Below are 25,076 nucleotides of genomic sequence, written 5' to 3'. Positions count from 1 at the left end.
AGGTCGAGCATGAGTCGTATAGAAGATACGATCAACATGGAGATGTTCACCGATCTTGACTAGTCCGTCTCACGTGATGATCGGACACGGCCTAGTTAACTCGGATCATGTTTCACTTAGATGACTAGAGGGATGTCTATCTGAGTGGGAGTTCATTGAATAATTTGATTATATGAACTTAATTATCATGAACTTAGTCTAAAATCTTTACAATATGTCTTGTAGATCAAATGGCCCACGTTGTCCTCAACTTCAACGTGTTCCTAGAGAAAACCAAGCTGAAAGATGATGGCAGTAACTATACGGACTGGGTCCGGAACCTGAGGATCATCCTCATAGCTGCCAAGAAAGATTATGTCCTAGAAGCACCGCTAGGTGAAGCACCAATCCCAGAGAACCAAGAGGTTATGAACGCTTGGCAATCACGTGCTGATGATTACTCCCTCGTTCAGTGCGGCATGCTTTATAGCTTAGAACCGGGTCTCCAAAAGTGTTTTGAGAAACATGGAGCATATGAGATGTTCGAAGAGCTGAAAATGGTTTTCCAAGCTCATGCCCGGGTCGAGAGATATGAAGTCTCCGACAAGTTCTTCAGCTGTAAAATGGAGGAAAATAGTTCTGTTAGTGAGCACATACTCAGAATGTCTGGGTTACACAACCGCTTGTCTCAGCTGGGAGTTAATCTCCCGGATGACGGAGTCATTGACAGAATCCTTCAGTCGCTTCCACCAAGCTACAAGAGCTTTGTGATGAACTTCAATATGCAGGGGATGGAAAAGACCATTCCTGAGGTATATTCGATGCTGAAATCAGCGGAGGTGGAGATCAGAAAGGAACATCAAGTGTTGATGGTGAATAAAACCACTAAGTTCAAGAAAGGCAAGGGTAAGAAGAACTTCAAGAAGGACGGCAAGGGAGTTGCCACGCCTGGTAAGCCAGTTGCCGGGAAGAAGCCAAGGAATGGACCCAAGCCTAAGACTGAGTGCTTTTATTGCAAGGGAAGTGGTCACTGGAAGCGGAACTGCCCCAAATACTTAGCGGACAAGAAGGCCAGCAACACCAAAGGTATATGTGATATACATGTAATTGATGTGTACCTTACCAGTACTCGTAGTAGCTCCTGGGTATTTGATACCGGTGCGGTTGCTCATATTTGTAACTCAAAACAGGAACTACGGAATAAACGGAGACTGGCGAAGGACGAGGTGACGATGCGCGTCGGGAATGGTTCCAAGGTCGATGTGATCGCCGTCGGCACGCTACCTCTGCATCTACCTACGGGATTAGTTTTAAACCTCAATAATTGTTATTTAGTGCCAACTTTGAGCATGAACATTGTATCTAGATCTCGTTTAATTCGAGATGGCTACTCATTTAAATCCGAGAATAATGGTTGTTCAATTTATATGAGAGATATGTTTTATGGTCATGCCCCGCTGGTCAATGGTTTATTCTTGATGAATCTCGAACGTGATGTTACACATATTCATAGTGTGAATACCAAAAGATGTAAAGTTGATAACGATAGTCCCACATACTTGTGGCACTGCCGCCTTGGTCACATTGGTGTCAAGCGCATGAAGAAGCTCCATGCAGATGGACTTTTGGAGTCTCTTGATTACGAATCATTTGACACGTGCGAACCATGCCTCATGGGTAAGATGACCAAGACTCCGTTCTCCGGAACAATGGAGCGAGCAACCAACTTATTGGAAATCATACATACCGATGTGTGCGGTCCGATGAGTGTTGAGGCCCGCGGAGGATATCGTTATGTTCTCACTCTCACTGATGACTTAAGTAGATATGGGTATGTCTACCTAATGAAACACAAGTCTGAAACCTTTGAAAAGTTCAAGGAATTTCAGAGTGAGGTTGAGAATCAACGTGACAGGAAAATAAAATTCTTACGATCAGATCGTGGTGGAGAATATTTAAGTCACGAATTTGATGCGCACTTAAGGAAATGTGGAATCGTTTCACAACTCACGCCGCCTGGAACACCTCAGCGAAACGGTGTGTCCGAACATCGTAATCGCACTCTATTGGATATGGTGCGATCTATGATGTCTCTTACCGATTTACCGCTCTCATTTTGGGGCTATGCTTTAGAGACTGCCGCATTCACTTTAAATAGGGCTCCGTCGAAATCCGTTGAGACGACACCGTATGAATTATGGTTTGGGAAGAAACCTAAGCTGTCGTTTCTAAAAGTTTGGGGATGCGATGCTTATGTCAAGAAACTTCAACCTGAAAAGCTCGAACCCAAGTCGGAGAAATGCGTCTTCATAGGATACCCTAAGGAAACTATTGGGTATACCTTCTACCTCAGATCCGAAGGCAAGATCTTTGTTGCCAAGAATGGGTCCTTTCTGGAGAAAGAGTTTCTCTCGAAAGAATTGAGTGGGAGGAAAGTGGAACTTGATGAGGTGATAGTCACCCCTTCCGAACCGGAAAGTAGCGCAGCGCGGGAAGATGTTCCTATGGTGCCTACACCGACTGGGGAGGAAGTTAATGATGATGATCATGAAGCTTCGGATCAAGTTACTGCTGAACTTCGTAGGTCCACAAGGACACGTTCCGCACCAGAGTGGTACGGCAACCCTGTCCTGGAAATCATGTTGTTAGACAACGGTGAACCTTCGAACTATGAAGAAGCGATGGCGGGCCCGGATTCCGATAAATGGCTAGAAGCCATGAAATCCGAGATAGGATCCATGTATGAAAACGAAGTATGGACTTTGACTGATGCGAGCCATAGAAAATAAATGGATCTTTAAGAAGAAGACAGACACGGATGGTAATGTGACCATCTATAAGGCTCGACTTGTCGCTAAGGGTTATCGACAAGTTCAAGGGGTTGACTACGATGAGACTTTCTCACCCGTAGCGAAGCTGAAGTCCGTCCGAATCATGTTAGCAATTGCCGCATACTATGATTATGAGATATGGCAGATGGACGTCAAAACGGCATTCCTTAACGGCTTCCTTAAGGAAGAATTGTATATGATGCAGCCGGAAGGTTTTGTCGATCCTAAGAATGCTAACAAAGTATGCAAGCTCCAGCGCTCAATCTATGGGCTGGTGCAAGCATCTCGGAGTTGGAACATTCGCTTTGATGAGATGATCAAAGCGTTTGGGTTTACACAGACTTATGTAGAAGCCTGTGTCTACAAGAAAGTGAGTGGGAGCTTTGTAGAATTTCTCTTATTGTATGTGGATGACATACTATTGATGGGAAATGATATAGAATTCTTGGAAAGTATAAAGGCCTATTTGAATAAGTGTTTTTCAATGAAGGACCTTGGAGAAGCTGCTTATATATTAGGCATCGAGATCTATAGAGATAGATCAAGACGCCTCATTGGTCTTTCACAAAGTACGTACCTTGACAAGATATTGAAGAAGTTCAATATGGATCAGTCCAAGAAGGGGTTCTTGCCTGTATTGCAAGGTGTGCAATTGAGCACGGCTCAATGCCCGACCACGGCAGAAGATAGAGAAAAGATGAGTGTCATCACCTATGCCTCGGCCATAGGGTCTATTATGTATGCCATGTTGTGTACCAGACCTGATGTAAACCTTGCCGTAAGTTTGGTAGGAAGGTACCAAAGTAATCCCGGCATGGAACACTGGACAGCGGTCAAGAATATCCTGAAGTACCTGAAGAGGACTAAGGATATGTTTCTCGTTTATGGAGGTGACGAAGAGCTCGTCGTAAAGGGTTACATCGACGCTAGCTTTGACACAGATCTGGATGACTCGAAGTCACAAACCGGATACGTGTATATTTTGAATGGAGGAGCAGTAAGCTGGTGCAGTTGCAAGCAAAGCGTCGTGGCGGGATCTACATGTGAAGCAGAGTACATGGCAGCCTCGGAGGCAGCACAGGAAGCAGTCTGGATGAAGGAGTTCATTACCGACCTAGGGGTGATTCCCAATGCGTCGGGCCCGATGACTCTCTTCTGTGACAACACTGGAGCTATTGCCCTTGCGAAGGAGCCCAGGTTTCACAGGAAGACCAGGCATATCAAGCGTCGCTTCAACTCCATTCGTGAAAGTGTTCAAAATGGAGACATAGATATTTGTAAAGTACATACAGACCTGAATGTAGCAGATCCGTTGACTAAACCTCTTCCTAGAGCAAAACATGATCAACACCAGGACGCAATGGGTGTTCGATTCATCACAATGTAACTAGATTATTGACTCTAGTGCAAGTGGGAGACTGTTGGAAATATGCCCTAGAGGCAATAATAAATGGTTATTATTATATTTCTTTGTTCATGGTATTGTCTATTGTTCATGCTATAATTGTGTTATCCGGAAATCGTAATGCATGTGTGAATACATAGACCACAACGTGTCCCTAGTAAGCCTCTAGTTGACTAGCTCGTTGATCAACAGATAGTCATGGTTTCCTGACTATGGACATTGGATGTCATTGATAACGGGATCACATCATTAGGAGAATGATGTGATGGACAAGACCCAATTCTAAGCGTAGCTCAAAGATCGTGTAGTTCGTTTGCTAGAGCTTTTCCAATGTCAAGTATCTTCTCCTTAGACCATGAGATCGTGCAACTCCCGGATACCGTAGGAGTACTTTGGGTGTGCCAAACGTCACAACGTAACTGGGTGACTATAAAGGTACACTACGGGTATCTCCGAAAGTGTCTGTTGGGTTGGCACGGATCAAGACTGGGATTTGTCACTCCGTATGACGGAGAGGTATCTCTGGGCCCACTCGGTAATGCATCATCATAATGAGCTCAATGTGACTAAGGCATTAGTCAAGGGATCATGCATTGCGGTACGAGTAAAGAGACTTGCCGGTAACGAGATTGAACAAGGTATTGGGATACCGACGATCGAATCTCGGGCAAGTATCATACCGATTGACAAAAGGAATTTTATATGGGATTGATTGAATCCTCGACATCGTGGTTCATCCGATGAGATCATGGTGGAACATGTGGGAGCCAACATGGGTATCTAGATCCCGCTGTTGGTTATTGACCGGAGAGGCGTCTCGGTCATGTCTGCATGTCTCCCGAACCCGTAGGGTCTACACACTTAAGGTTCGGTGACGCTAGGGTTGTAGAGATATGAGTATGCGGAAACCCGAAAGTTGTTCGGAGTCCCGGATGAGATCCCGGACGTCACGAGGAGTTCCGGAATGGTCCGGAGGTGAAGAATTATATATAGGAAGTCAAGTTTCGGCCACCGGGAAAGTTTCGGGGGTCACCGGTATTGTACCGGGACCACCGGAAGGGTCCTGGGGGTCCACCGGGTGGGGCCACCTATCCCAGAGGGCCCCATGGGCTGAAGTGGGAAGGGAACCAGCCCTTAGTGGGCTGGGGCGCCCCCCATGGGCCTCCCCCCTGCGCCTAGGGTTGGAAACCCTAGGGTGGGGGGCGCCCCACTTGCCTTGGGGGCAAGTCTCCCCCCTGGCCGCCGCCCCCCCATGCAGATGGGTTCCAGGCCGGCGCCCCCCCTCCCAGGGGGCCTATATAAAGGGGGGGAGGTCAGCAATAACACAGCCTTTGGCGCCTCCCTCCTCCCCTGCAACACCTCTCTCTCTCGCAGAAGCTCGGCGAAGCCCTGCCGAGATCCCGCTACATCCACCACCACGCCGTCGTGCTGCTGGATCTCCATCAACCTCTCCTTCCCCCTTGTTGGATCAAGAAGGAGGAGACGTCGCTGCTCCGTACGTGTGTTGAACGCGGAGGTGCCGTCCGTTCGGCACTCGGTCATCGGTGATTTGGATCACGACGAGTACGACTCCATCAACCTCGTTCATTGGAACTCTTCCGCTCACGATCTACAAGGGTATGTAGATGCACTCCTTTCCCCTCGTTGCTAGTATACTCCATAGATGGATCTTGGTGAGCGTAGGAAAATTTTAAAATTCTGCTACGATCCCCAACACTTCTCTGTGCCATCGCATCGCCTTGGCATGCTCTTTGTTTTGGAACAAACGTTTCAACCGTGGTATTATAGGAGCATACCACATCACCTTGGCAGGAATCTTCTTCCTGAGGCGCTCGCCCTCGACATCACCAGGCTCATCGCGGCTGATCTTATAGCGCAATGCACCGCATACCGGGCAAGCGTTCAAATCCTCGTACTCACCGCGGTAGAGGATGCAGTCATTAGGGCATGCATGTATCTTCTGCACCTCTAACCCTAGAGGGCAAGCAACCTTCTTTGCTTTGTACGCACTCTCGGGCAATTCGTTGTCCTTTGGAAGCATATTCTTTATCATTACCAGCAACTTTCCAAATCCCTTGTCAGATACACCATTCTCTGCCTTCCATTGCAGCAATTCCAGTGTGGTGCCCAGCTTTTTCTTGTCAGCTTCGCAATTCGGGTACAACAATTTCTTGTGATCCTCTAACATGTGCTGCAACTTCTTCTTCTCCAAATCACTTGCGCAGTTTCTCTTTGCATCGGCAATGGCCCGACCTAGATCATCAGCGGGCTCATCTGATGCCTCTTCTTCAGTTTCTTCCCGCATTGCCGGCTCAGCTTCTTCCGCCATTGTTGTATCATCATATTCAGAGAACCCATGGCCAGGATAGCTGTCGTCGTCCTCTTCTTCTTCATTGTCTTCCATCATAACCCCTCTTTCTCCGTACTTGGTCCAAACATTATAGTGGGGCATGAAACCGGACTTAAACAGGTGGACGTGAATGGTTCTTGACGTAGAGTAATTGTGATCATTCTTACAGACAGCACATGGACAAGGCATAAAACCATCTGCCCGCTTGTTTGCCTCAGCCGCAAGCAGAAAAGTTTGCACGCCATTAATGAACTCGGGAGAGCATCGGTCATCGTACATCCATTGTCGGCTCATCTTCATTACACAACATCAAAAAGACCAAATTAATACAAGTTCATACATAAAGTTCACACAACACTTAAATGCAACAAACAAATAACTCTCTAACTAAAGCATTTAAATGCAACAACAAATGCGATCAAGATCGCAATTAAGGTAACAATTGATCCAACAGCATAATGATACCAAGCCTCACTATCAATGGCATATTTTCTAATCTTTCTAATCTTCAAGCGCATTTTCTCCATCTTGATCTTGTGATCATCGACGACATCGGCAACATGCAACTCCAATTCCATCTTCTCCCCCTCAATTCTTTTCAATTTTTCTTTCAAATACTTGTTTTCTCTTTCAACTAAATTTAACCTCTCGACAATAGGGTCGGTTGGAATTTCCGGTTCACAAACCTCCTAGATAAAAATATCTATGTCAACTTAATGGGCATAATTTGTCATAAACACGAAATGCAACAACTAGTTTTAAAAGAGAATATACCACATCCAAATCATAACAAGGACGAGGGCCGACGGGGACGGATATCAAAACCATGGCACTATGTGTAACAAACAACGTACGGATAAGATAATTATACGAGTAACTATATATCCAAATCACACAAACATCAATTTGGTAATGTAAAACATTCATGAACAAGAGGCTCACCACAAGGTGGTGCCGGCGACGGGACGGTGCGGGCGATCGACGGTGGTTACGACGGAGATTTAGAGGGCACTAAGTAAACCACACCTACATATGCAAACTAAGTGTTATTTTTGACCTCAAATTGCATATAAATCAAATACTAGCACATACATTTCCTTTCAAATTACTAAACTCATGAATTAATCACTATACAAAGCATTGCAAGAGCTAATCTAGCAATGAAAGATGAAAGGACAAAGTTGCTAACCTTTGTGATCATTTGAATGGATGGGGGCCTTCAAATCTTGACAAATTTTGGGCAAAAATGTGTGATGAGCTCGAGGGGAAGAGGGGAAGAACAGAGAGGAGAGGGGAAAGGGGAAGAACAGAGCGAGCTCGGGTGGACGAAGGGTTTATGTAGGACGACCTTTAGCACCGGTTCATGCCACGAACCGGTACTAAAGGTGTTGGAGGGGCCCCAGACTGACAACATCCTGCCACCACTCACTTTAGTACCGGTCCGTGGCACGAACCGGTACTAAAGGTTCGCCACGAACCGGTACTAATGAGAGCGGCCGGCTAGCCGTTGGAACCGGCACTAATGCACACATTAGTGCCGGCTCAAAATCAAACCGGCACTAATGTGCTTGACATTTGACCCTTTTTCTACTAGTGAGCCCCCAAGAAGGTAAACGACACCAAAGCAATTTCATCGTCCGATCACAAGATCAAGGGTATCCCCTAGAGAGGCCGTGATGGCCAGATCCGTGCGGGAGGGGTGTGGCAGCAAAGCAGCGATGCCTCCAAGAAGGCCTACGCCGGCCACAACCGTCGCCATTGCTCGTCATGGCGCAGGGTCGAGACAACTTCCACACCACCTCGATCGCACCTTATCCCGCACCGGTCTTGGCAACCCCACCAACTAAGAGTAAAATGCACTCCTGGTCATTGGACTTATTGTATACGCTCACTTTGGTCACTGTACTCAGGAATACGGTCAATACGGTCACTATATACATGTTGAGGTGATTATACGGTCACTGCCAAATCGCATAGTTCCGTATTTCATCTATTTGACCGGTCAAACAATCTCGTCAGCTCATTTTTTTTCTCTCTGCCTATGTGGGTCCTACCTGTCAGTGGGTGGGAGAAATAAGCAGAGCGGAAATAAAGAAATAAGTAGAGCGAAAATAAAATTACGCTCGAGCCCAGAGCTCTCGCGTATGTGCGAGCCGCCTAACCAGCTGCACTGCTCTCGCGTTGTGCTTTATCTAGTGGAAACTTTTACCTATTGCTTGGAAACTGTCACGTGAGTTAAAAGCTTCCAGTAGTTCAAATATATACGTGTTGAGTTAAAAGCTTACAGTATATAGGTGTGGAGGTTTTTTTTTATAATACGTGTTGAGTTAAATGTTCCCAGTAGTTCACTACTCACATGACAACTTCCAGCTTCTGTTGAAGTAGTTGAGTAGTGAACTAAGTACCGCGGTTAAGCGCGTGATGCATGCGTGGATCGGTCGTGCAGCGATGCAGCTAGCTAGCTGCTACTTGACGAGGTTCCATTTCAACAAGGAAAACATGCGAGGCATTGGGAAGCAGCTATGCGCATGGCATGTGACGAACGAGATGGATCAATGGAGGGTCGACGGACGCGCTCCGTCTCAGATTAGGAGATACTGCTACTTAATAAGAAGAGCTAGCTGTTAATCGGTTCATAAGTACTATTTCACTTGTTTAGGCTCCTGCGTGAGGCGCGAGCCGATCCATCCAAACTGTAAATCGTCGTCCATGCTAATGCTAGATAGCCGCCATCGGTGGATCGGCATCTAACTAAGCTCCGCCGGTCCGGCCGGTGGTCTATTGATCGATGCGAGCATACATGTACACGTTGAAAGGGAACTTAAAGCTAGATATCAACAAAGCGACGCTGGTGCAGCTGGTTAGGTTCGAATCCACGTTTGTGCATCATTTTATTTTTTGGCTCTACTTCTTTCTCCGCCCACTGACAGGTAGTACCCGCGGAGAAAATGAGCTGATGAGGCAGCCTGTGGATAGTTTGACCAGTCAAATAGATGCAATACGGAGCTATACGGTCTGCAGTGATCGTATAATCATCTCAACACGTATATAGCGACTATATTGACTGTATTTCTAAATACAGTGACCAAAATAAGCTTATACGATAAGTTCAATGACCACAAGTGCATTTTACTCACCAACTAACTAGCCTGCCACCGAAGAAGCATAGAGTCACCGCCGCCGCAGTCAACTGTACCACGCGAAGACCACCGACCAACACCCTCTACAAATCCATCCACCACCGACCAAATGTAGAGCCACCGGATGCAGTGCGTCCCGCCTTTCCTTGCCGAGCATTATGTCGACAAGGAACAATGGAGCACCGCCCAAGGCCGAGAACCACCGTGATTCCCAGCCGCAACCATGAACTAGACGCACCAACGCGCACCATGCACACCACCACGTGCCCGCTGAAGACCTTTTTTTTTAACATCAGTACAGACACAAGCGCTTATATACACGCGCATACACTGACCCCTATGAATGCACACACGCATACCCTACCCCTATGAGCACCTCTGACAGACTGAGCGGTTTATCATCTTGAGATTTACAAAGTCACCGTAGGCGACGGGAACGTCTCCTCCCACTGAAAGCGCGTCGCCGGAAATCCTGAAATAAATCCAAAAATAATGCGAGTAGCGGGACTTAAACCCTGATGGGCTGAGAATACCACTGTCCGTCTAACCATCCAACCACACGTTGGTTCGCACGTGCCCGCCGAAGACCGGAGGCTCCAGATTCGCCAAAAATCCTATACGACCGGGTCTTACCAAGCCGATCCTGAGACCCTCTCCCGCGTGTGACATCTGGCGGTACGAATGTTAAAGGAGCGGCCGTCTCATTCCTCGTTTCGCCCTTTTCCAAATCGTGATTCCCAATCTCTTCGACGCTCCCAAACTCCAGCCGCCGGCGAGATAAGCCCAGCTGCTCGCCACTTCACCGCCGGTGTGTGCTCCTCGCCACCAGGTACACCAACTCAGCTAGTCGCGTTCCATCCCCGCCTGCAACGGCCTCGTTCGTCGGCGGCCAAGTTCACGGCACCACCCCAGCTACTTGTCGCCGCCGGCCACAACAATGCTCCTGGGCGCCTCCACTCGCCGCACCGCTGGCACACTAAGCATGCTGCACGCAACCCTTGGTTGCAGCCAAGTTTTTTGACCGCCGGTGTGTTGCTAACAATCAGCATGCTCCCTGTAAATTGTTGTTTGACATGAGCTGTCAAAACTGAACATAGGCAGCTCTTTTTCTTCTGAATTTTGTTCATACAAGATGTGGCCCATGGTGTAAACGAACTTGATGTGCGTATCAATGAAAGCTTGTAACATTTGCCTTGATACGTTGTTAACAATTCAGGCTTGTTATTTGGGCTTCACGTTGTGATTATCCATGTGAAAGGACAAGTGATCGTCGCCGCTGCATATGTTGCTACCTAGCAGTGATGAGTCTTGTGGGTTTCTTGAGGCTAGGTAGCTGGACATGTCAACCTACTAACATGTCTTGTTTGTTTCTTGTTGGTTCCTCAATACAAAGTTATATGTTTCAGGATAGATACACTATTTGCAGAAATGGATATGCATGTGATGAGTTTGTAAAATCAGCATATAGGCATATGCTAGTAGGTTGTATTCTTGGCTGATAAAAATTCTTGACAACAGATACACACTGCAAACTGCACAAAATTGTTATCACGAGGAGCTTTGACTACCAGGAGCCTTTATTCAGAGTGTACATCAAATTCATTTATACTATACAACAGAAAAGCTCCACAATCCACATCAACTATCCTATCTTTAACTTAGAGGAGAAATTTCTGAAGAAAACTGAACAAATCATCAACTATCCCAGACTACTTGACTTGAACAAAGCTCCACAGTGTGTTGACAGAACAACAATGTCTGCGCATCTTCTTTTTGCTTCATTGTCAACGAATAAAAGGATTACTCCAACACGAACATATCCAGCAGAATAGAAGGATGCAGATGGAGAGAGCACATAGCTATGTGCATGTGTTTGCAACCAGCAAATGAGCAGACATGCTCTCTCCTTCAAGTTACACGTTTGCAAAGATGGAGAGGTCAATGTGGAGTAACTAGGACACATCCGGCGGAGCAGAGCTGAGAAGGTGGCCATGGACGGAGCGCCGGTGGCGGGTAGGGTCTCACGATCGGGTTGGTACGACCCGGTCGTATAGGATTTTTTCCCCCCAGCAGCTGCACGCCGCCCAGCCGCACCCGCACCAGGTGCGGCGCCACCGCCAGCCCCAGCTTCAGGTACGTGTCCACCAGGCACAGCAAAATAGCCTGCAATATATGCAGCACAGGTTTATTCAAGATTGATATGATTCAGCAAGAACCTGCTGCAGGATTTTTTTTATGGTCGACTTTCAGTAGTCTTGTTTTTGGTTTTCTGACTAATAAGAAGACGGGCATCTGTTTGACAATCTATGTGCTGAGAAGACGGGCATGGAAGATGCATAGTCGTGCAGTACAGTCTGCACAGACAAGTGTTGCTAAACTTTCCATGAACAAATTCAGAGTTTCGGACAAGTTTAAATTCTTGCAGACCAGCACAATGTATACACGTTGTGATTCTAGCAAGCAATGCGTGGACGGTTGCAAGATTACCTGGGTTATCGTGTTAAGTTTTCAGCTTCGGATGGTTCCATGAAATTTTGCTTTCATGGGATTTGTCCATTGTTGAACTTTCAATGAACCAAATTCTGAGCTTGAGACAGGTTTAAATTCTAGACAAATGTTTAGATGTGGTTCATGCGTGCGAGGACCGGACGGTTGCAAGACGACCTAGGACCTGGCTTATCATGTGAAGCTTTAATCTTCTACAACTATTTGGTTCCCTGAACCCTTGCTTTCAGGATTCAGACCTCCCGGAAGATGAAAGAAAAGGGAGTGGTGTTGCCAAAAAAATTGAAGATGATTTAAAACAGAACCTATAAAAGTAAGTGCGAATGAATTAACCTTATGAACATATGGACTGTGGGTTTGTCAGGTGCCCAAGACCGCTGGTAGGAACATTGACAGACGCATGAGTCATGAGGTGCTCGTGTGACAGTCACATCACAAGCTGCAAAAAGCAGGGTAAGGAAGGAAGAAGTTTGCAGGGTAAGGAAGTTAACTAATAGAGAGATGGAAAAAGAAGAAGTAACAGTAGAAAAATGTGCTTCTAGTGAAATTGGCTAGATTAAGCATGAGCTTATCCTCAACATAACGAGTAACTAAATTGATGCTAATGCTTTTTTTAGGCTAACACTCGGTTATGTGCACCCTAATAATATTCAGACTTTCAGAATTGCAACTTTTACATCTTATAGGGCTACACCAGAACCACTCAGCAACGAAGTCTAGCATTGGATACTCTCTTGCTCAATGATCGTTCAAATCTTGGCCTCCAGTGGTAAATCACTGGCAGTAGGACAGCACGCTCAATTACTCCACTGCGCTTCTCTGGGGAAAATATCAGGTGCTACGGGCTCCCGGAGCTCCTCAGCCGTTGGATCTATAATCTAACGGTCGTCTAGGGATGCGCTAGATCTGGTTGTAATAACGGACTTCTAGGGGTGTTTTTTTAAATAAATGTGCGAGCTCTCTCCTTGGCCTTTGGATTTTAGATCCAACGGCTGAGAAGCTCCCGGAGCACCAGATATCTTCCCATATGACAAGAGGTTTCTCTTGCTCAATAATGTGTGAGAGAAGCATATATTTATCTTTGAGATGTACCCTCATTTTCTTCAAGAGTCACTTGCATATGGGCCATTGTGCTTAATTCTGTGCACCCATCTGCTGCCATAGGTTAAACTGTGGTAGGAGACTACCAGTCAATGCGGGCTCCTCATGCTGCATTTCCCTGTTCGTCCGACAAGGCCTACAGAGCCGTGAAGCCGACATGAGTGACGCTGCGCACTACCCACAGCTACAACCATGGTTAGGCCGAACTAAAGCAAAAACTCAAGGAATCTTGCAGCTAGTACGAACCCCATTAGTCAGTCCTCTACCTGCTCTTCTCTCCACTCTGACCACACCAAGCACAAACCGAGAGATCGGTTTGAGAGAGGAATAGAGAGATCCCTTCAAAAGAAAACAAAGAGATCCATGGAGGTAGTGAGTGCTTCACACGGCGTGTTGGGTCCCCTGCTGGGGAAGCTCACTGGTTTGCTCGCGGGTGAGTGTGCCCGCCTGAAAGGCGTCCGGCGTGAGTTCCGCTCGCTCAGATCCGAGCTGACCTGCATGCATGGCGCGGTCGAGAAGTACACGATGATGCAAGATCCCGATGTTCAGGTTAAGAAGTGGATGTCGCTGGTGAGGGAGCTGACCTATGACATTGAGGATGTCATCGACAAGTTCATCCACCAGCGCGGCACTGACGGCCACCAGCACCAGGGAGGCTTCAAGGAGTTCTTCCGGAAGACTGCTCGCAGACTCAAGACCCTGGGCTCCCGCCGTGGAATCGCTAGCCAAACCAACGATCTGAAGATTTGTCTCAAGGAGGTAAAAGAGTTGAAAAGTAGTTACAAGCTGGATGATATTCCCTATCAGCATTCATCTGTGGATCCCCGCTTGTCTGCTTTGTTTGTTGAGGAAGCACATCTCGTGGGCATTGATGGCCCAAGAGATGATCTTGCCAGTTGGATGTTGAAAGATGAAAATAGCTTGACAAAGCATCGCAAGGTGCTGTCCATTGTTGGCTTTGGTGGTTTGGGGAAAACGACACTGGCGAGGGAGGTCTACCGCAAGATCCAAGGGCATTTCCATTGTGTGGCTTTTGTCTCTGTCTCACAAAAGCCTAATGTAAAGAAAATTATGAAGGATTTGATCTCCCAGATGCCTTGCAAGAAAGATTTTACAGAAGGTATCGACAGCTGGGATGATATGAAATGTATTGCGAAGCTAAAAGAGCTCTTACAAGATAAGAGGTAATCCCCCCCCCCCCCTTCCCCACCTCTTTTTTTAACAAATATAGTTGGGAACATTTATTAATATTAGCATGACTGTAGGTAGTGAAATAGAATCAAAGCTAAAAAAAAATATGCATAGAGTTTATTAGTGATGTACTGAAAGGACTCAAATATTTCTCGAGAACCTTTAAAACACGAATAACTTACATGTAGGCTGTTGAAAAATGAGTACACGATATTAAAATATACTTCTAAGTACGCACCACACACATTAGATATTTAAACAAGTGTTATGGACGAAAATAGTCGACAAGTATTGTGAAATGATGCGTGTATGATCATGAAGCAAACATTATTAAAGTGAGATTTTTTGGAAGTTAAGTTGGTTAGTTTTGCGCTACATCTATGTGTGAAGTCTTGGTAAAGTAAGCAAAGTGCGCATGATAACATAAGCAATAAGCACATAGTAGAACTTACATAACTCGTTCAGTACTTGTAGCTTATATGATGCTTAGAGTATCATGGTTTTTTTTTATTTTTTATTTTTTTATTACCATCCTGTTGGAGTTAGTAGTGTTTTTTTGCGGTATGGTTGAATTCATTATACATCACATTGGTAATATTAATGTTTTTGTATTCGAACTCTTTTTTGCGGTTAACAATATGCACTTATATCTATTAGGCACTAGTAGAAAAGGGGGCTTTTGTCCCGGTTGGTAAGGGCTTTTAGTCCCGGTTTTTGAACCGGGACTAAAGGGTCGTTACTAATGCCTCCCCCCTTTAGTCCCGGTTCTTACACGAACCGGGACTAAAGGTCGTCCACGTGGACGCAGCCTGGAGCTTCATACCAACCGGGACTAAAGAAAATTTTATGATATTTTTTTTTGGAAAAAAAATTTGCGAATTCTGATCTCTAATCACCACCCCTCATCACTGCTCAATTTATCCTCTAATCTCTAATCACCCCTCATCATTCCAAATCATCTAACTTCCCGGACGGTCACCCATCCTCTCACTACTCCAGCCTGAGCACGCTTAACTTCCGGGTTCTATTCTCCCTCGTTTCCAAGTCTGCACTTGTTGTTTTTCCGACAATAGTAAGATGTCAATTCTATTAACCCTCAGGAATTTAGCTTGAGCATGAAGTGACACATTTCACTGTTTGAGTTTGAAACTATTGTTTTAAAAAACAATAATTATTTAGTAACACTAATATTTCTGGAATAATTAGTTTGACCACAGTTTGACCAGATTTGACCAATATTCAAAAAAACTGAAATAATTATTTAGTAACACTAATATTTTAGAATAATTAGTTTGATCATTGTTTGACCACAGTTTGACCACAATTTGAAATTTTTTGAATTTTTTTGCCTCTCCAGATCTTAAAAGCCCCGTATCTTTTTTTCTGTTAGGTTTTTGAGGATGTAACTTTTCGAGTAGATGATTTTTCATATAAAAAACTTTTTCATCCGAGTTCGTATGCAAAAGTTATGCCCATTTTAAGAAATTCCAGAGAGATTTTGCAAATAAAGTCGAAATTCATATTTGTTAATTTTCCCAACAACACCACATATCACATGGGAAATTTATTTTATTTTATTTTTTTGACATTTCCATCATTTTCTTTTGTTTTTTCTAAAACTGAAAAGGCGGTCCACCGGGGGGGTGTAGAGTTTGATGGGCCCTTTAGTACCGGTTCGTGCCATGAACCGGTACTAATGCCTCAAAGCCCATTAGTACCGGTTGGTGCCACCAACCGGTACTAATGGGCATCGCACCCTTTAGTCCCGGTTCGTGGCACCAACCGGGACTAAAGGGCCCAGGTGAACCGGGACTAATGCCTTAGCCGCACGAACCGGGACCAATGCTCACATTAGTCCCGGTTCGTGACTGAACCGGGACTAATGTGAATATTGCCCTGTGACGAAAGCCCTGTTTTGTACTAGTGAGGTATCTCATCGTTATTGACGATATATGGTCCATATCGGCATGGGACACTATAAAGTATGCTTTTCTAGAAAATGATTTATCTAGCAAAATTATTGCTACTACACGCAATGTTGATGTAGCAAGATCATGTTGTCAAGGTGGTAATGGCCGCATGTATGAAATGCAAGCCCTAAGTGATCTCGACTCCAAAAGATTATTCTTCAAAAGAATATTTGGTTCGCATGACTGTTGTCCTGATGTGCTAAAACAAATTTCAAATACAATATTGAGGAAATGTGGAGGCCTCCCATTGGCAATTATCAGCATATCAAGTTTATTGGCAAACAGACCGGTGGTCAAAGATGAGTGGGAGAGAGTCAGAAGGTCCATTGGTTCTGCATTGGACAAAAACTGAAGCTTAGATGGAATGAACAACATACTATCCCTTAGCTACAATGATCTTGCACCTAACTTGAAGACATGCTTGTTATATTTATGTATATATCCTGAGGATTATGTGATTGAAAGAGATATTTTAGTGAGGCGATGGATAGCCGAAGGCTTTATCTCTGAAGAGCGTGGACAGAGCAAACAAGAGGTTGCCGAGAACCATTTCTATGAGCTAATAAACAAAAGTATGGTTCAACCGGTGGAAGTTGGCTATGATGGAAAGGCTCATGCTTGTAAAGTCCATGACATGATGCTCGAGCTCATTATTTTAAAATCGGTTGAAGATAATTTCATCTCTTTGGCAGGCCACGACCAAACTGATTTGGCAAATTGTCATGGTCCTATTCGGCGACTGTCTCTCCAGCATATTGACCAAGAGCTTGCATCTATATTGGAAAATGAGGATCTAAGCCATGTACGATCTCTGATAGTGATAGCATCAACTTGCATCAAACACTTGCCTAGGCTTGTTGGGTTTGAAGCTTTGCGTCTACTAGAATTTCAAGATTGTGAGAATCTGCACGAGTATGATATGAGTGGTATAGATAAGCTAGTCCAGCTGAAGTACCTGAGCTTTAGGGGCACTGACATGTTGAAGCTACCATCAGGAGTTGTGAGGCTTTATGTTCTAGAGACGCTAGATCTTAGAGATACACATATAGAGGAATTGCCCACTGGAATTATTCAGCTTGTTAAGCTACAACATCTACTCATTGCAAGATATCCATATTCCGGTACTGCTCACGGTGAAACGAAGATACCAAATGGGATTGGAACTATGAAGAATTTGCAGGCGATCTCGGGCTTTAATATTATCAAGAGTTCATTATGCGCAGTCGAGGAACTGGGGAATCTGACCAGTTTGAAAGACCTCCATCTACAGTTGGACGGTGGAGGATCTCAAGAATACAAGGGGCATGAAGAGATGTTACTCTCCTCACTATGCAAGCTTGGCACCTGCAAACTTCAGTCTTTATGGATATACTCTCCTGATTCAACACCCCTCCAGCTCTTAGATTCCTGGTCCCCTCTGCCATATAACCTCCAAATGTTTCGGATGACCACTGACTACGATTTACCAAAGATGCCAAAGTGGATTGTACCAGCACTCACCAGTCTTTCATACCTGGACATTAATTTGATTGAAGCAACACAGGAGGATCTGCAGATACTTGGAGAGATGCCTGCCTTACTCAGTCTGAGTATAACATTCAACGCTGTCCAAAAAGAAAAGCTTACCTTACAAGGCGTTGCATTCCCATGTTTGAAGGAATTCTACCTTATTCGTACTTTCGGTCATGGAATCGCAATTTACTTGACGTTTGAAGAAGGGACACTGCCAAAGTTGGAGAAGCTTGAGGTGCCGTTGTTTGTTTCAGTGGCAGAAGCCTATGGGTTCTACTTGGGTCTTGGTCACCTCCCATGTCTAAGAGACGCCAAAGTTACTCTTTGCAATAATGCTGACACATCTTATGAAAGCAACTCTGCTGCAGCTGCTGCTATAAGGAAGGAGGCAAATAGCCATCCCAATCATCCCAGGCTATCTATCTGGGGCGAAATGGAAGAAAGCTCCTCCGATGAGGAAGAGGGCTACACCGATGAGGAAGAGAAATAGCTGTCAAAGAATTGTTATATACTCCCTTCGTCCGAAATTACTTGTCATCAAAATGGATGAAATTGGATGTATGTAGAACTAAAATACATCTAGATACATCTATTTCAATGACAAGTATTTCCGGACGGAGGGAGTACATTTCACTGCCAATACAAGAGGTATTAATCATAATCAACAATTTTGTACCATACTTTCTGCACGCAACCTTTTGCACCCTTATATGTGATTTGTTCCCCCTTCAACTTTTCAGGGGATCTTTCTGTTAAACGCAAGTGCGTGATGGTGTGCTGTTCTCTTGATTGAAATCCGTTGTGATGCCTGAACCCTGAAGACGTGACATAAGAAGTGGTGTTAATTGTTCTGCTACATTAATTGATTACTATTTGGTTATCAGGGAATATTGTACTATCATATTTTTGTTGCATTGATTACTATTGTTAAGAATTTATTTTTGAGGGATTTGTTAAGAATTATTAAGCTCACCTCCAGGTGAACTCTCCCTATTGTGCATGTACTTGTGTGTAACTTAGTTTGATGGACCATTCATTAAGTTAAGTTGAAGCAGCTGGCCACAAGTTCGATGTCAGGTTTCAGAGTTGAAACGTTGTTTTGTCACTCCAATACTATGAACTCTTCTACTGCAGCTTGAGTTTATAGTATTGGGTGTAGAAGCTGTAAGCACGTGTCCAACGGTCCGAGGCGAAATGCAGAGGTTGGATCATGGCTGGGTACACCCCAAGCTTCTGTATCGACGAAATGCTACTGAAGCTGCTCCCGTTCCTGGACATGTCAAGTTGTGCTACTCGGAGATGACCAACATGACAACATCAATCCTAGCTAGTTTACGTGCACTTTCTATGACCTGCTGCTTGCAGACAATGTTCCCATGCAAATTTCAGTCAGCATAACTGAAGTACTGAACAGGGGCCTCACTCGCTAGGCCACGCTACTGAACCTACGTTAACAGATGAGGTTTCAGACCAAAATCAGAGTTTCAGACTGCTTTACATCCTAACTTTGCACCAGCAGCAGAAGAATCGGGGTCGACGGCACCAAGCCACCCACGTTGCACCGATACTTGGATATGTATCGGATACGTGATACGGGGATACGCCCGATATGCCAATTTTCAGAAAACATGGATACGGGGATACATTTGTATATAAATATTACATATATTAATTATTAAAAAATTGAAAACAAAATAGAGAGCTTCTAGGTCAAAGCATGCCTCAATAGGATTATTCCCTTTGTTTTCTCACACTCGTTTCACATCCATTAATTGGCAGTGGGATTTGCCTTGTTTGTTGTTTCAATCAATGCATCGGCTCTCTCTTGCTCACTTTTGAATCCAACAAGAACATTGACAGTCGTGTTTTGGCATGAACTCACGTCCATGTTGGGGATCTTCAAAAGGTGCACCTTTACTATTGATGGGATTTCATGTCGAATGAGAGGTTTCAGGGATCCAAAAAGTGTCGCAGAAGTATCCTAGAAGTATCAAACCTTATTTTCTATTTTTTTTAATTAAAAATTCAAAGGATACTTACAGGATACGTATCGGGGCAGTATCCGGCTAGATACACACGCTTTCTGAAGTATCCGCGCAACCTAGGAAGCCACGAACGGGAGTCGCGTACGTGAATGGGCTGGGCTCAAAATATGGCCGAACCGCAAAATTTGAGCGGTACAATAAAAACTCTATGCCCACCAAAAAAATCGTTGAAACGGCAGAGGAAGCTCTGAACTGCTGCACCTACTAGCTGGTTTCAGTCTCAGAGATGAAAGCGGGGCGCGAGATTTGGGCGTACAGTAGAAAAAAAATTGTTCAGCAGGAAGTATGTATCCACCATTGAACAACCAACACTGCATCTACTCGGGTCCCACTTGGCAGTGGTGTATGTATGTACGTGCATACTAATGTTGCCTGATGGAACTGACTGATAACATCAGGAGCAACCTCGCAACAGCCAGTCATTCGCGTGTTCTGTCAGTTGCTCTGCTTCCTTCCTCTGCTGCTGCCGGTTGCCGGCAGTTTTTGCTCTGTTTCCTTCCTCTGCTACTGTTGCCTAGTGGAACCGAGCCACCCATCCACCACCTTCTGTCCTCCGTCTCCATATATCTCATCATTTACCGTAGCTAGGCAGTTAGCTGTACCTAGGCCGATTGTTTGGCCCCGGCTCAATGAGAAGCCAAGATTAAGTACTGTAGTAGAAAATATTGTAGACGAGTTAAACGCCTCATATCCAGCCTAAATATGTGAAAGTCCAGACACGTCCGCAACGTCGGACCCGACAGGCCTACCCCATCAGAAATTGCATCAAATCCATCCCTTGACCTACCGGATCCATTTGCTTTCTTCTTTGTTCTTCCTCCTCCGCGCCTGACGTCTCGCAGCCCCGCCGCCACCCTTGCACCGCAGCCGTTCCGAGCGTCTGCGCCGCCAAGACCGGCACAACGGTTCTCTCTCCCGTGATCGTCGCCGGCCGGACGCCACCACGGTATGTCTGGCAACTCTCGAGCTACCCCTCAATATGTGTTCGACAGAATGTCCGACCCTTTTTTTTGTGATTTATTTGTGGGAAAGCCATGAATTCCGATGCTTCGTCGGACGAGGTCTAAACCTGGGAATAGTTTGGTGTGAAACCATAGTTTCAATTTGGTTTTCCTGTTGAACTGCTTTGGTTTGGTTGAAATGGGTTGAGCCTCTATTGTAATTTGGTTTGGTATGGGCTTCTGTAATTAATAGATTCGGTTGGTTTGGTCTGGACAGAGACAAATTGGTCTCAGACCATTTTAGTCCATGGATAAAAACCAGTCTAGCGATCAGTTTGACATCATGTCACACAAGACTGGCACTAGGTTTGGGAGCAGCCGCAGCCGCAGCCGCAGATGAGCGACATGAGTGTGCGTATCACCCAGCCAACTCCTTCATGCAGAACATGAGGAGCGCAAAGCCGAGGCCTTGGACGATGTTGTTGACAATGGAGATGGCCATGAGCTCAACCTTGCCGATGTGGCCGATGAAGGCGACAGTGACGAAGCCGATGAGGAACTGGAAACCCCGGTCAAGATCATCGGCACAGCGATCTGCCAAAGGGTCTTGCACATATCCGGCAAGGTCTTGCAGCCGGCGACGGGCCACCGTCTCCGCGGACGGCGCCACCATTTGCTCTTCCGGTGCACGCACGGAGTACGTACACTGAAGCTCTTCAGACCAAGCACACACCAAGCTAGCCGCTGTTTCGTACGTGCTTCATGCGTTTCGTAGTTTTGTACGTACAGGTCAAGTTTGGGGTCCAAGTCCAACGTTCCAGTTGCTGCTACTAAACCATAGTTTGAAACTTTGGATTCAAACTATATCTAGAAAATGGTCTGGATGGATTTGGCTTGAAAATAAATACAGTTTGGATTGGTTTGGATTGTACCATTTGCAATCTGGTTTGGTTCGGCTTGAGCGCTGGACTTGTACATGCATGGGTTGGCCTGGGTTTAGTTTGGATTACAAACTATTCTCAGGTTTAGACGAGGAGTATGGACCGACAGAGCTTGATAAAACGATTGAAGCTAAGTTCTTTGATTCGTCGGATTTGGACGAAGAAGTGGACATGATCATGCTCATGAGCATGCAAGAGGAAATAGATCGAAGGTGGAGCATATTCTAAACTTGAAGCGCTCAATTAAAGGGAGAAGAGTAATCAATCGGGATAGGGTCTCCGAAGCAAGTTTACCGCACAAGGCCTCAATCAAAACAAATAAATCTCACTCTATTTTCTTAAATTTGTCGTCTAAAAGACAATAACTTCTGGAACCAATTTGGTTTCCGGGAGCACATGCTCCCGAGCCGAAAAAAGTTTAGGTAGCAGAGGAAGGAAACAGAGCAAAAAAGGTAAGTTAGTTACTCTGCTCCTCAGGCAGTTTTTTATGTGAACTTACTCACATCCAAATGCTACCTGAGAATTTTGAGGCAAAAAAGGTAAGCACTTTTTCTGTGCAAAAAAAAATTTAAAGACCAAATGTCACCCCCAATATGTCATCCCAATTTTGTTTTTTTATCGACGAACCCGCTGCTCTGTTTCGCATATTTGTCAAGCATGTTTGTGAGACTAACACGAACACTTACACAAACTTTCAGAAGTTTTTTTTTTTTTTTTTACATTTATTGTTCATCCTATGCTCCCGGAAGCCAAAACGCCCCTCCCAATAACTTCTTGAAACCAAAGTTACCTTTGTAACAGCTTTTCGGCAAAAAAAAAGAAGAAACTTTTTATAGCTTAGACGGCTAGTACACTACAACCAGTCACCCACGAAGTCCAAGCATTGGATAGTCCCATGCTCAATGCTTGTTCAACTCTTTTCTTGGCCTCCAATGACAAATCATCTTGCAGTAGGACAGCTCGCTTAATTACTCCACTTGCCTTTTCTCCAGTAGAAAATCTTTTTTTATTTTTGAGATGTAGTACCCTTCATTTTTGTTTAGAGTCACTTGCATATGGGCCATTGTGCTTTTCATAAAGTTATGATATGACAAGAGTGACGCAGGTGACCCATCTGCAGTTGATGTACATGAGCATTACATGTGCGTGCTGCCTGCCATTGGGTTAAAATGCGGTACGAGACTCTTAACAATAATTGCATCCGCATAATTTCGCTGTATACCCGACAAGGCCTACGCAGCTGTAAAGCAGACAGGCCCATGGTTACGTTCACATGGCACAGCCACAACCATGGTTAGGCCAAACTAAAACAAAAACTCCATCAGAATCTTGCAGCTAGTATGTACCCACATTAGTCGCTCCTCTTCCTGCACTTCTCTCCACTCTGACCACACACCAAGCACAAACCAAGAGATGGCTTCGAGAGAGGAGTAAGTAGAGAGATCAATGGAGGTGGTCAGTGCTTCGCATGGCGTGCTGGGTCCCCTCCTGGGGAAGCTCACCGATTTGCTTGCTCGTGAGTATGCCCGTTTGAAAGGCGTCCGCCGCGAGATCCGGTCACTCAAATCCGAGCTGACCAGCATGCATGCAGCGGTTCAGAAGTACATGACGCGGCAAGATCCTGATGTCCAGGTGAAGGCGTGGATATCGCTGCTGAGGGAGTTGACATATGACATCGAGGATGTCATCGACAAGTTCATCTACCAGCTCGGTAATGGCGGCCAACATCAGGGTGGCTTCAAGGAGTTCTTTCGCAAGACTGCTTGCCGGCTCAAGACGCTGGGCTCTCGTCGTGGAATTGCCAACCAGATTGAAGATCTGAAAATTCGTCTCAAGGAGGTAAAAGAGTTGAAAAGTAGTTACAAGCTGGATGGTGTTCACTTTGAACATTCAGCTGTGGATCCCCGCTTGTCTGCTCTTTTTGTTGAGGAAGCACACCTTGTGGGCATTGATGGTCCAAGAGATGATCTTGCTAGTTGGATGTTGGAAGATGAAAGTAGCTCAACCAAGCATCGCAAGGTGCTGTCGATTATGGTTGGATTCCTTATACATGACATTGGTATCTTTATGTTTTCTATTTGAACTCGTTTTCCTAGTTGGTTAACAAAATGTACTTATAACTATCAGGTATCTCATTATTATCGATGATATATGGTCCATATCAGCATGGGACGCTATTAAGTATGCTTCCCTGGAGAATGATTTATATAGCAGAAATATTTCTACGACACGCAATGCTGATGTAGCAAGATCATGTTATCAAGGTGGTAATGGACGCATGTATGAAATGGAAGCCCTAAGTGATCTCCACTTCAAAATATTGTTTTTCCAAAGAATATGTGGTTCTGAAGACAGCTGCCCTGATGTGCTAAAACAAATTTCAAATAAAATACTAAAGAAATGTGGAGGCCTCCCATTGGCAATTATCAGCATAGCAAGTTTATTGGCAAACAGGCCGATGGTCAAAGATGAGTGGGAGAGGGTCAGAAGGTCTATTGGTTCTGCATTGGACAAAAACCGAAGCTTAGAAGGAATGAATAGCATACTATCCCTTAGCTACAATGACCTTCCACCTAATCTAAAGACCTGCTTGTTATATTTACGTATATATCCTGAGGATTATCTGGTTGACAGAGATATTTTCGTGAGGCGATGGATCGCAGAAGGCTCTATGTCTGAAGAGCGAGGACAGAGCAAACAAGAGGTTGCCGAGAACCATTTCTATGAGCTAATAAACAGAAGTATGGTCCAACCGGTGGAAGTTGGCTATGATGGAAAGGCTCGTGCTTGTAAAGTCCATGATATGATGCTTGATCTCATTATTTCAAAATCGGTTGAAGATAATTTCATCTCTTCGGCAGTGCACAGTCAAACTGATTTCACAAAGCATGGTGGTCTTATTCGGCGACTATCAGTCCAACATATTGACCAAGAGCTTGCATCTATATTGGCAAATGAAAAACTAAGCCAGGTACGATCTCGAACAGTGATAGCATCAACTTGCATCAGGCACTTGCCTGTGCTTCTTCAGTTTGAAGCTTTGTGGGTCCTAGAATTTCAAGATTGTGAGAGTCTGCATGACTATGATATGAATGGTATAGATAAACTATTCTAGCTGAAGTACCTGAGTTTTAGGGGCACTGAAGAAGCTACCATCAGGAATTG

The 25,076-nt window shown here is 45.0% G+C and overlaps 2 protein-coding genes and 1 pseudogene across 2 annotated transcripts; all 3 read left to right on the top strand.

Annotated features, from left to right (window-relative positions):
- Positions 1-13,220: 13,220 nt before the first annotated feature.
- Positions 13,221-19,038, top strand: LOC123146136 (disease resistance protein RGA5-like; annotated as a pseudogene).
- A 4,128-nt stretch (positions 19,039-23,166) lies between these two features.
- On the top strand, positions 23,167-24,131 carry LOC123142158 (disease resistance protein Pik-2-like). The gene has a single exon (XM_044561164.1). The coding sequence runs from the start codon at positions 23,358-23,360 to the stop codon at positions 23,991-23,993; it is 636 nt and encodes a 211-aa protein (XP_044417099.1). The 5' UTR covers positions 23,167-23,357; the 3' UTR covers positions 23,994-24,131.
- A 58-nt stretch (positions 24,132-24,189) lies between these two features.
- On the top strand, positions 24,190-25,026 carry LOC123142157 (disease resistance protein RGA5-like). Its single transcript, XM_044561163.1, has one exon. The coding sequence runs from the start codon at positions 24,190-24,192 to the stop codon at positions 25,024-25,026; it is 837 nt and encodes a 278-aa protein (XP_044417098.1).
- The last annotated feature ends 50 nt before the right edge of the window (positions 25,027-25,076 follow it).

This window comes from Triticum aestivum, chromosome 6D (genome assembly GCF_018294505.1).
Source record: "Triticum aestivum cultivar Chinese Spring chromosome 6D, IWGSC CS RefSeq v2.1, whole genome shotgun sequence".
NCBI lineage: Eukaryota > Viridiplantae > Streptophyta > Magnoliopsida > Poales > Poaceae > Triticum > Triticum aestivum.
This window is presented reverse-complemented; position numbering and strand designations above follow the sequence as displayed.